The sequence below is a fragment of the Neofelis nebulosa genome, chromosome 1, assembly GCF_028018385.1.
Source record: "Neofelis nebulosa isolate mNeoNeb1 chromosome 1, mNeoNeb1.pri, whole genome shotgun sequence".
Lineage (NCBI taxonomy): Eukaryota > Metazoa > Chordata > Mammalia > Carnivora > Felidae > Neofelis > Neofelis nebulosa.
Genome location: NC_080782.1, coordinates 101006559 through 101019628, shown reverse-complemented (window position 1 = coordinate 101019628; position 13070 = coordinate 101006559). Strand labels below are relative to the sequence as shown.

The 13070-nt window shown below is 47.3% G+C and overlaps 1 protein-coding gene across 1 annotated transcript; it reads right to left on the bottom strand.

Moving 5' to 3' along the window:
• Nucleotides 1–551: 551 nt before the first annotated feature.
• On the bottom strand, nt 552–12789 carry ENC1 (ectodermal-neural cortex 1). The gene is made up of 3 exons (XM_058729738.1): nt 12677–12789; nt 7296–9110; nt 552–3173 (listed from the first exon to the last, which is right to left on the bottom strand). The coding sequence occupies exon 2, from the start codon at nt 9095–9097 to the stop codon at nt 7328–7330; it is 1770 nt and encodes a 589-aa protein (XP_058585721.1). The 5' UTR covers nt 9098–9110; nt 12677–12789; the 3' UTR covers nt 552–3173; nt 7296–7327.
• Between the last annotated feature and the right edge of the window lie 281 nt (nt 12790–13070).

Sequence of the window (13070 nt, the reverse complement as noted above, 5' to 3'; positions counted from 1 at the left end):
TGGGGGTGAAAGTCTTCCTCAGTCTTTATACTGAGCCAGCTGGGACACTGGCTTTCAAACTTGGGGGAAGCTAAGTGTATCAGAGGGATTAAACTTGTGTTTTTCTGTGCCAATCCAGGGAAATAATAGGCATATATTCCCACTTTACTTTAAATGATTTCTAAGGCACATCAGATGAAAAGGGGATTGAACTCCAACCCCTTCTGTTTTCCAACCAAAATATAACCCACATGAGCTGGATTTAAAAAATCACTTCTTCTATATATTACACACACTGTCTTAACATTGAATGGTGTGTGACTTTTTATATTCTAAGCTACCAATAACCCAGAATTGAGGTGTTGTGCTTCGCTTAAAGAAATATCCGAAAAGGCCAACATTTTTAATGATTCAATGCGCAAAACTGCTTTCCTGATTGTACGTGACTAGATGGCACAAGAAAGGCCTTCAGAAAATACACGCAACGATCCTCATCTTGATTAAGCCAGAAAGGACACAAGATTTCCGCAGATTAAGTTCTGCTGTATTAAAATAAAGACTCCCACACACAATGAAGAGAAAAACTCTAATAATTTATTTGACCTTCAGTTTCACATTGTGAAAAACAAAAATAACAAGTTTTACGAAACCTCAAAAACGTAGTAGTGGCAACCAAGCACATACGAACACGAACACTTCGCTTCAACTTACATGGAGTTTTGTACGTGAACCACATATTCAACAGCCAAGAGAGGGATATTATTCAGCTCTAATCACTCTTATTCAGACAGGTGTCAAGCCCAGAGAAAAGGGGGCTACACAATTATACCAGAAGTGGAAGGCTGCCCTTTGTTATCTGTTTCCACAGCAACCAGTCCACAGAATAAGAAGAACCTTCTCTGTCTTCTGCCAAGGTTTTTGTGTGCACTGTGCTGTGAATTGTGTTTGCTTCAAAGTGGGGGACGTTTCACAGGGTGAGAATGGTCAAGTAGTGAGCCCAAATGCCTACATCAATTCAAAGAGCGGGAGTCCAGAAAGTTCCCTGCAGGCTGGGGGCCCACCCTGACCACGGCTCCCTCTGGCTCACACACAGTAATTAATAGAGGATTCAAGGACAGACCACAACTTTGAAACAGCTGCAGAAAATTCATCCCACTTTCAGAAGTCACGCAGTGACACACACATATCTCGGCAGATTTGCATCATAAACCGGAGAGCTGTAAGAGCTACAGTATAAACGCCACCCCTCTGCTGCCAGGGTGCAATTAGACATTTGCATGGCTTGCAACACATCTAGGAGCGAGGGGCTGACTGCTGGAAAAGTACCGGGATGCTTTTATTCCAACGGCTCATTGCCTTTGGTCCAGCGATAGCCCACTTACTCGTGGCACAAACAGACAGGGACAGTTAGTCTAAAGCATCCAGGTAAAGAGAAATGCGAAGGGTTGATCTGTCACTAGACAATGCAAACACACTCACGATGTAAAAGGTTGTTATCGGTCCTAAGCTCTATTTTCTAAACTACGGTAACGTGAGCAACACGGATGAAAGCGGTGCTGGCTGGCAACCCCTGGCCTTCCCCCGACGCCCCTGAGGAAGCGCCTCGCGGGGTCCGGCACTAATACCTATCACGGCACACGGTTAGTAAACAAACACTCGAACTAGCAAAGAATGTATTCACAACAGATTCCCGCCTATCCCGGAAAAATCTCTCAACGGGGACCACTGCTCGTCATTCTTTGGTGTCTCCCTGCCAGATGTTCTCTTTTACACACCAAAGAGTTCTTTTAGAGACCTCGCGAAGGGTGAGCGCTGAAGTCTACCCCGTGCCAACGTGAACGTGGTCTTGAAGAACTTCTAACGCTTGCGACGTCGTAAGGCGAGAAGCGAGAACAATGCATCCAGGTCGAGCGAATCTGGCGAGCGAATTCACGGACGTCTGTTGACAATTCAGCCTTTTCCTGGTAACTGTGGTTATGGCAAAGCATTTTCACAGGGTAATAAATAGAGAAATAAATAAACTCGGGGGCAATGCCTTTACCTGTGCCCTATATACAAAACTATGCCATAGCATTTTCCAGGATTTCAGGATACGACACAAAGAAAAAAAAACCGCAAGGCGACTTGGTCCTTTCCAAATTTCAGTAGCTGAGATTGAAGTGGGTGAACCGGATGGGAAGGAGCAGGGCAGAAGGAAGCCTTCCCTCTCACCCCATGAGCCATCAGCATGAGTAGGGCCCATGAAACACCATTAAAAGTGAGTGAGTCTAAGAAAAGCGACCTCCATGCCTCCTCTACCTCTACGATGTGATTTGTTTTTGTTTTGTACTCCTTCCCTGTCTTGACATTTACAAACCCCCCCCCCCCCCGTTCCCAACCCACCCTCCAGTTATACTCCAAACAGTAACTCCCAAGTTTTCATTTTTGTGCAGCAAAGCGCTTCACCAACAGCCACAAAATTGTGCAAAACATACAACCATCCACACACATCCATACACGTGAAGACCATTTTAAGCACTGTTTCAGCATGCAGGCTCAAACAATAAATAGCTCAATCTATAACAAACTTCTTAACAGCCAAGGGAAAGTTTAAAGTCACTTATAAATAGAAAAGAACATCCACCAAATGCCTACCAACAATGGCCCCATTGTTCAGAACCTTCCCGGGGAGCACAACCCCTCAGAGATTAGTGGAGAGTCCAGGGGTCCTCACTCTGCGGCCAGCCAAGCCAGCTCCCCTCCTGGCCCCACAGTTGGGCTTTCAATCTCCAGCAGCAGCTGGTGTGGAGGCTTCAAGCTTGCTCCTCGGAGAGAGGTGACAACCATTTCAAATTTTACACATAAATGGTGGAGCCCATGGAAATCAAATGCTGAATATGGTACAGCAAGGGAAAAGGCCCGGCTTTTCTCTCCCTTTGAGGGGCTGATTAACGCTGACATTAATCCACAATTACAAGACAAGGACTAGATCACAGGTTCATCCATTCATATTTAAACCATGTGCTACTTGCACTGAAAATCCCACCCCCTCCCCCACCCCCTCCTTCATGTCCAGTTAGAGCATTTACAAGGTGCAGTGGATTGTAATCGAGTCTTGTAGCAACTTCTTTTCCTTTTTCTTTTCTTCCTCCTCATTAAGTTTGGCCTCTCCAAAGTCGAAATCTTGGTTTTGTCTCGCCAAGTGATGGAGTGAGCTAAAACAGAGGGAACGAAAGGATTCTTGTTAGTAGCCTCGGAATCTACAAAAAAGGTAAAATCAGGACAGAGCCGGTCAATATTGCTTCTAGAGGTCTTAAGTACTTGTTCAGTAGCAAGTGTGCAAAGATAAACCGCTTGCCTTCGATGCACACGCATGGGGTGTGCACGGATACGGAAGACTAGCTGAACAGACACAACGGTGCCCAAAGAAAAATCTTCATTTCTCTACTAAACCTTAAACCTGCGTATGTTCAAATACAAACTTATATACATCCAGGTGCTGTTATGAGTCGCCACCTTCCGCTTCCAACATTCATAATTCATCTCCATGGTTAAGCAGAGCCACTGTGAAGCGATCGGCCGAGGGTCAAAAAAGATTCTTGGGCAAACCCTCCTTGGCCCATTTCCCACAAAGGATCCCCAAATCAATTTATTCACTATATAGAAGGCAGACATATTAATCCTCTTATTTAAATGCATCTCTGCTATTCATTACGGCAGAAATCAGTCTCGCTTCCTTTCACACGACTAACACACCAGGCCTCCACAGCCCAAGGCTGGGAGTTTATTCTCCACGTTCATCAGTCCGCACTTGGGAGACGCCAGCTATGGTATGTACTTATGATCTACAGACTACCGACGTCGAGCGTGAATATAAATTCAGGGTGCCATAACCACAGAGGCCACACATTGCACGGGAGCCGCTCTCTCCTCACACAAGCCGCCATCCCCACCCGCTGTATCCAATTTTATAGATACGGGGAAAATTCTGCACAGGGTTTTTGTCTCTCAAACACTCGCCCTATCTGTTCAGAGAGCACATTTCCAGCACCAGTGGAGGAATCTCATTCCTGCTGCTAGAACTCTAAGTGCACACAAAGGGAACACAGGAAGGGCTGCTCATTACTTGCCCTGAATTCTCGCTTTTGTGTGCTCAGAAGTCTGATTCATTTCGTTAGTTGTTTCTTTTGGCAGTTTCATAACCGTGATTCAAGCTCTCAAGGCATTCCTTAGACTACAGAGTCATCCTTCTACCCCACCTCCCAGTAACCTATCGATCAACATTCGGCCAAAAGAATGTATCTTGTAATAACACGACACTTCACGATGCTGCATACTCAAATAGGGAAGGGGAAGGGGAAGGGAAAGGGAAAGGGAAGGGAAAGGAAATATCTAAACAAGGAAGAAATAAATCAAAATCCAAAAGCTGTCACGTGTCAGGCTGGAGCCACACAGCACCATGAAAACGGGAGAGTAATCAAAAGTAATTTCCTGGGGCGCCCGGGTGGCTCAGTCGGTTGAGCATCCGACTTCGGCTCAGGTCATGATCTCACAGCTCATGAGTTCGAGCCCCGCGTCGGGCTCTGTGCTGACAGCTCGGAGCCTGGAGCCTGCTTCGGATTCTGTGTCTCCCTCTCTATGTGCTCCTAACCCACTCGCATTCTGTCTCTGTCTCTCTCAAAAATAAATAAACATTAAAAGAAAAAAAAAATTTTTTTAAGTAATTTCCTTTTTGTCCTTCCCACCCACTGACAGCAGCAGGAGAGTAAAATCCCCTTGGTGAATGAGCTTTTAGACCTGGGGAAACTTCTTGTTAACACTGTATTAATTCGGTTAGCACCTACACTTGGAGATCAAAGAGATGTCCCGGAAGTTTTGGCAGTTTAGGGCTGATACCTACACAGCACCTCTTTTAAGTCACTCCATGGAGCTTAAGTGTTTTAACACTATCTTGTGTGTAGAAAACTCGAGAAATTTAAGCCAACATTCTCCCTATCGGAAACCGCAAGGGTGGCTTTGAGCAGGCTCACGCCGCCCTTTAAAAAGGCAAACCGGGCCCTGTCAGATTTCGTTGTTCTGGGTTGGACTCCGGCTGGGAGCACCAAGGGCGGGTAGGTGTTTCACATATGACCTAACACTTTATTTGCTCGTTTCCCAGGGACCGGAAGTATGTGCTTAGGTTCAAATACCCAGGATAGGGTGAATTCAAGTGTTTGCCAACATACTCTGGGCTGAGAAAGGAGGCACCAAAAATGAAGTACAAACATTCCAATCAGATAATGGTCAAACTCCACACACAAAGCTAATTCCATGACAAGTTAAGGTCTAAATTGAAGGAGGAAACAAAGCTAAGAGTATTGAACACCTAATATATGCCAGGCACTGGGCAAGGTATTTTTCCTCTCCCTTCCCCCACCCCTAATCAATTCACCCAAGTCTGGGGACAGAGCTAGGAGAAGCCTCATTCAAATCACTCATTTGACAAAGGAGGGATCCGAAGTACAGAAAGGTCTAGACACCACAGCTTAGAGCCAGAGCCAGAATGCACATGTGGCCTCTTCCTGCCTCAGTTTCCTTACCTTGCTCCAAGGATGCCAGCCAATCAACCAGTCATCATGTTGATGTGCCACCACCATCACTGGCAATTTTTATGGCTCTCCCATGCAAACTTAACTCGGTTCCGGACTAACACCGAACTTAGCGTGCTGTTAATTGATGCTTTTGCCTAGAAGGTTCTTGAAACCTGCTTTAGACTTGTCATGCGCTCATATCGCAGAGGAAATAACCACATTCAGAGCATTTGTTTACTTAGGATTACTGAGATGCCAGCAAGGCTGCAAAAACCAGTTTGGTGTGGGACGCTGTCAACCCAGCTCCCCACAGGAGGTTTCTGACTGTTCCAGCTCCTTTGAACAAACTTCATTCCAAGGTTACACTATATTATAAGAATTCTACTAACTGTAATGGGCTGGAGAGATAACTGAAGAGATGAAAAAGAAAGAAAGAGTAATTGTAAAAGTGAGGCCAACTTTAGTGGTGTCTTAAAACGAGCTGCACGAAATGTGGAAAGAAAAGACAAATGAGTCAAAATCCCTCTTTGCTTTGCTCGCAAAGACTCCTTGATTTCCTTTTTTTCCCTTTGAAAGTCCCCTTCAAAAATGTGAAACATACTAGGGAAAACAGAGCAAAAAGTTTTCAAGGAATGAGTCAGTTTTCACTGTACTTCCTCCAAAGCAAAGTTTTGATTTTATTCTCTTACTATTAGGAACAAGCCCATGAATTAGCAAAACAAATCAACAAAGTCCACGTACTCTGTGCTACACTTAGACATGCCTAAGTGGTTCCTGGGGCCAATACTAAGGATGCTTAATGGCAGCAAAGCGGCCATTAGCTTCACGAACGCTGAACTGTGTAGACCTATTAATTATTTGAGCCAAGGGTATTATATACTCTTAAGTACACAAGACGACCATTATGGACTCAGATATATGACACGGAAAGACAACTTTTGTTAGCCCTGACAATAGGCTCAGCCTGTCTGATTAACTCTGAAAGGCTGCAGTATAAGGCGGTCTAGATGGTTCAGTGTATCCACCCCGCAGACAAATTTATACAATGCAGGTGCAACTTTTTTACAAGGATAGACCTTGACTTCCCTCTAAAGCTAATAAATGCCTAAAGGGGGCTATTATTTTTTTTTTTTGAGGAAAAGACATTTTAAATAAGCAAACAAATAATATTGGAGAGAATGAACTATGAATAAATTTAAGCATTCAGTTTTTTACACCCTACTTCATTCCAGAAAAGGGTTTGAGGAATCTAAGTTTGGACGTCACCAAATATCTCCTGGAGTGATACCAATGTGAAGCTCAAGTTTATTAAGCAGTTGAGCATGATGCTCACATGCTTCCACCCTGGAGCCAGAGTGCCTGGGTTGTTTTCTCGACCAACTCCTCCACAGACTAAGCTCTATGACCTTGGGCAACTTACTTATTTAACCTCTGTGTGCATCAGTTGTTTTCATCTATAAAACTCTAGTAATAGTATCTCGCGAGGTTGTTGTCAGGATCAAATGAAATGATCCATGTGAAACACACAGCCCGGCTCCAGGCATACAGGGAGGGCTCACTGAGCATGGGTTGGCATCATTAACGTAGGTCAGGGGTTCTCAACCTGGCTGTGTATTAGAATCACTAGAAAACGTTCTAAAGGTGCTGAGGCCTGGGACCTACCCAGACCAAATGAAATCCAGTCTATGGGACGGGAAGCTCTTGAAAAGCTCTCTGGGAGGTTCCTAGGCTCAGTCAAGGCCGAGAACCACTGACTTAACGTCTTACCTCACGCTCGCTTCCTTCACGATGTCCCGCGCCTAAGAAGGCAGATGTTTCCAGGTGCTGACAAACGCAGTAGGAATCAGCGAGTACGGGACCGTGGTTATGCTGTTCCACACATCTAACGTTGGATCATAGCAGTCCAAAGTCTTGCATCGCTGAATGCCAAAGTAGCCTCCAACCACGTAGAGTTTGTTTCCGGAGGCCACGGCGTGGCAGCTCATGCGCTTTGCCGTCACGTCTCCCACCTTGGTCCACTGGTAAGTCTCGCTGTTGAATTTGTAAGCAGAGCAGGCGGAGAACTCTGTGTCTCCCCCCATAATGAAAATCTGGTTACCCAGCACAGCGGCTGCTGTGTAACGCCAGGGCTGGGGACAGGTGGCGGGTACCGTCCACCTGTTTTCACACTGATCATAACACTGAACCTTAGGGAGCTTGTCATGACTGACGCTGGTACCTCCGAAAGCAAACAACTTGAGTTTGGCACTCACTACCGCGGCGTTGCTAACGCCTTCTCGGAGTGGGGCCACCATGGTCCATTTGTTGGTTGTGGGGTCATAGTGTTCTACCTGCTTTAGGGAGACTGAGGGCGAGGCCGGGAGACAGCCAGTCGCAGCCGTGTGCCCCCCAACCACATACAGGCAGTGCTTCAGTTCAGCAGAGCCGTGGCCAAACCTGGCCACCAGCATGGGGGCAGCTTTGGACCACTCTTCATGCAGGGTATCATAAACCCAGACATCTTTCGAGACCCCGTTTTCAGACCCCCGCCCCCCAGTAATGTACACTTTGCAGCCAATTGCACATGCACTGAACTCTTTTCTTGGGCTGGGGATGTCAGCCTTGGGAATTATTTCTTTGGCCTTCTGGTCTACCAGGTACAGCTTGTCACACATGAAGGTCTGGCCCCCCAAGAGGAAGAGGGCATGGCCAGTTTTCCGAGGCCGGGCACAGAGGCTGGTTACCACGCCGTCGTTCTGCAGGATTTTCAGTTTGCACCTGATGGCCTCTTCCACAATCTCCTTGCTCTTTCTCTGCTTGGTGATGAGTTCCTCCATGGCCACGTTCTCCATGAGATAAATGGCTGGCAGGAGAGCCAGCCTCACTGTCTGCAACAGCTCTGGGAGGTAGCAATAGCGTTTCTTCAGGTCATAGCTGATCCAGTTAATTGCAGACTCGTACACAAGCCTTTCATCTTCTGTCTCCAGCTCTTCGCTGGACAAGAGCTGCACCACCATGTCCTGGGGCAGCTGGAGGAAGTCTTCGTTCTTTCTGATGGTTTGGAAATTGCTGAGACACATTCTCCAGGAGAGTTCGTACAGCTTAGTGCACTGGTGCGCATCGGAGAGCAGCAGCATGCCCAGGCAGTTGGTGGGGTGCAGATTCTTTTCTAGGAACTCTGCGCATGCATCCCGGATGTCCTGAAACTCCAGCATGTCACCGGCTTCCAGGAGCGATTCCGCATTTTCTTCATTGATGATGACCCGGGAGGAGTACGCGTAGTCAAGCAGCAGCTCCAAAACCTCGGGGTGGATGGAGTTGTCGAAGTTGACCTCACTGTCCTGGCTCTCTTTCAGGCCGCCGCTGAACATGGCTTCAAAGTAGCGGCTGCACGCGGCCAGCACGGCCCGGTGACAAGGGAAGGTCCTATTTCCAGCATGGAGAAGGACATCCGTGAAGAGGCGCTGCTGGCGTAAAAGGTTCAAGTGCGTGAGGACGCTGTCCGCGTAGGAAGACTTGTGAAACAGATAGATGTTGATGGAGCCGCTGCTGGCCCTAGACTTGCGGTTCTCATGCACGCTGACTGACATTTTGTTTCCACTCCTAAAAACAAAACAAAACAAAACAAAACTGACCATTGAACAGTGATGCTCCTGAGCCTCAGAACAGCAGAACAAAGCAAAACAAGGAGTCATGAACAGAGAAAACAGGACACTTCGCCACTGGTCTTACTGCCCACTGTTCTGAATATGGACAGTCACTCCTGTCCAGCGTCAGAGATGGCCACCTAGAAGGAAAGGCATTCACTGGAACACTGTTGAGCTACTGGAACACTGTTTAAAAAAAAAAAAAAAAAAGAGCCACTCACTGCTTGAAAGCAGGTTCGTCTTGGAAAACCTGACTGCCCACTTTCAGGATACTGAAGTCCTCGAGAATGTAAGTCAGCAAAACCCAGGCCTCACTCTCACACCTTCCTGTCCCTTGTCCAGCTGATTCACGCAGGCCACGTAAAATGCTGGGCCTCCAGCTCTCGTAATGCCAGGATGGGCACCAGCTTTTATGCCCTATGCAACATAAAGCCATGTGTAAAACAAAATACCTATTAATTAATCCCATTAAGAACTCCTTTAGTAAGATCCAGTCTCTCTCTGAATCACAGTCAATGGGAAACGTGACATTAAAATCATAGGCCTAGGCCAACTTCTACTATGATTGGATCTTTCTTTAAGTGTCACAAATAATTTCCAACCAGACAATTCTACCACTGCAGGGTCCTCAAAGAACACCAATATAAACATGACCAAGTACCGATGAGCAGGCTTTTGTGAAAACACAGAACAGATCCTGGCCACAATCACCACCCATCTTTCTTGCTCTGGACAGCTTCCAAAATGAGGATTTACACACATAAAAGGAAGAATATTTTGAGTAGCATACCCATGACTGCTGTTTTTCTATTCTTCCTGCTTTATATCAATTCTTAGAAAACAAGATGGAAGAACAAAGGATCTATCCATCCCTCTCTTTTCAATTAGACAGTGCATCACCAGAATCATCCTTATGTACCTGCAAACACGGGCACGTGCATAGGAGTTCAAAATGCAAACACTGCCTTATCTAAATCAAAAGCCCTTGTGCACGTGTGTGTGTGTGTGTGTGTGTGTGTTGCCAGCCGTTGTTAATTGAGGGCCACCCTAGAATTTATTTGCTGACATGCTTTCCTCCATATTAGTGAAATTACTGCAAAATCTAATGCTCTCTTTGGCTTTTTTCAGGAGGTAAACTGTAGGTTAAAGACATAGTAAATACCTATCACCTACCTTCAAAAGCAGAACCACATGCTTTTTTTTTTTTTTCAAACTGTATCCTTCTGTTATTTCAAAGCAATAAAGCCTTCAAGAACCTGCCTGTCCAAGGATTCTTAAGGAAGTTGTTTATCCCAAGAGCGTTAACTGTGTGAGTTACAGTATCTGTTACAAACCCAGAACAGCTAGTTCTCACAGCATAGAGCTGAAACCTACCGCCTCCTTGTTTCCTTCAACTGCTCGGATACCTACTGTTTTGGTTTATATTGCAGTAATTATTAATACATGCAAATGCATGATGTACCACAGATGCACGGGCTAGATACCAAGCTGGATTTCCTGAGCAGCTGTGGCCACAGCACAGCAAACAGCAAAGGCAGCACCAGATTTGCCCTTGACACACGGGTGGCCATTAGGTGAGGCAACTTGTTTTCCTTCATTTTGGGATTGTAACTTTTCATCAAGAGTAAACAGCTTAGCGGAAGAAAGTTAGTAACAAAGTCCTAGGGTTCTATTGTTCGGAAGACAACACTAGTGTCCATGGTGACTTAGGCTAGGACTCAGGAGCCACACATCACTCTTACCTCAAGCAAAGCCTCTACAGTCTGGTCCATTTTAACCAATGCCCAGTGCTCCGGAGAGCCTAACATCTCTGATGCTCTACCATTACAGTTGTGAATTCGTACATCCAGTCCCAAGTACTTGGAGCACGATTTTAAGCTTAAACCTCAAAAGATAATATGAGGGGAAAAAAAAAAAAACATAGTATGAATATTCCTATGCCTTACATAGAAACTTACAAAAATGCCAAATCAAATCAGTAGTTCTTTTTTTAAGCTAATGCTTCGAAAGCACCCTCAAAAGCTGCCTTCTCTCAAGCTAAGAGCGAATACAGCCGTAACTGGAGAATGAGACTGCCTGCACAAGGTATGTAAGCACCACAGTGCCATCACACCGAGTGGAGATCACACCCGGACCCAGAACGTGTTTCCCTGAGCATTAGATTTCAGAGAGTGTAAAACAACATTCAGGAGGCTTACACTTAAGAAAACAGTTTGTTTAGAAGGCCTTAGGATATAGGATCTGCATCCCTATGCATTCTATGTTTATGCTCCTGTATTTTCCAAGTTGGCCCACAAAACCAGAAGGAAGAGGGCTAGCCTGTCATCTTGGCTACCATCCAGATGGAGAAGCATGTCACAGTCAAAATCCAACACCCTTACAGCAATATTTGCTTAAAATAAAAGGTAAACTTAAAGACCCAAGGGAAACGACCTGCTTTCTGGTTGAAAATTATGCAAACATCAAAATATCAGCAGAAGCCATTTATGCAGTCACTAAACATACCTTCAACAGAAAATGAATCATCCTTCTGGCATTTTTAAGCCCCCAGAGAAATAATATTTGCATGCCAAGTAAGTAGCCAAAAAAAAAAAAAAAACTGCACACATATACTTAACCTGCATCTACAAAGAAGAGAGAGAAAAGGGCTGCTATTACCGTGAACATCAAAAGGACTCCTAGTTACAGTAAGTTCAGTTCACTTAATGCTCTTTACCCAAGCCCTCTGCTTCCAACACTTTGCATCCCGTCACATCTCCTAAGATTTTGAACCTGTTTTCAACGCACTCAAAGGAGAAACTAGGCAGATTTTCTCGGGCATTTACCTTACTGATACAATGGAACTTTAGAAAGACACTGTCAACGAGAAAAACAATCGACCATACAGCCGCCTAGAACACTTGCAACGCTCTTTAACGCGCTGGCCACACCTGAGAGGGCAACACGAAATTGCATCCTGAACAAGTTTCATGGTTCGTCCCCACCACGCCCACCAATTCCTATCCTTCGAAACTCAGAATATTACACTGAAGGCCAAATACCTGCATGAGAGGAAATTAATTGTTCAGGAAGTTTTCATTCATTCCCTACAGACATTCCGCCGCAGTGAACATGCCCTGACGAAGGGTGCGTGCGTGTGGCCCCAGCGCTCCCCTGTGCCGGGTAGGGTGCAACTTGCTCGGCCCTAGGGGCTGCGCGGTGCCAGGCAGAGCGACACCCACCCCGAGGGAAGCGCCGCTTCGGGCGGAGGAAGGAGACAGATACTACCCTGGCCGGGCTCTCGGATCCCCAGCAGCTCGTCCCGGGAGGCCGCGGACGAGAGGAGGCCCCTCCGGCGATGGCCAGCGTCTGCACGCTATGGAAGGGCAGCAGCGGCTCCCGAGGTCTCCTCCCCAAGAACAGTTCCCCCACCTCCTCCCAAGTCGGAGTTCTGGGCTCCGGGGCGAACGCACCCCCGCAGGCCGAGCAGCCCCGCAAAGGCGCGGCGCCCGCAACAGGTCCGGGGCAGCGGAGGAAACTTACAGCAGAGGCGACCGGCGTCGGCCCACAACCAGATGGGTTCTCGCCTAGGTCACCAGGCAGGAGGCAACGAGGCGGACGTCTCAGCCCCGGGGAGCGGCGGCGACAGCCCGGGCGAAAGGAGCGCGCATGGGGCGCCAGCCGGGAAGAGGGCAGCGCCTCGCGACTCCCACGCCGCGGCCTCTGCCCGCGACCCACGGAGCGTCTCCGGGAGCGCGTCTCGGGAAGGAGGAGCGAGCCTGCGGCTGCCGGCGCCGCGCGAGGAGGCGGGCAGTGCACTCCGGGGAGGGAGCGAGGAAGCGCTGTGCGCGCCGGCGGCCGCCTGGCGTCTGGACCCGGTCTCCGCAGCGCCACCGCCGCGCCGCCTCCACTCTGGCTGCCCAAGCAGTCTGCGCCC

Excerpts from the sequence above, each read along its gene's own strand:
- ENC1 (XM_058729738.1), bottom strand. The coding sequence starts at position 9,097 with ATGTCAGTCAGCGTGCATGAGAACCGCAAGTCTAGGGCCAGCAGCGGC.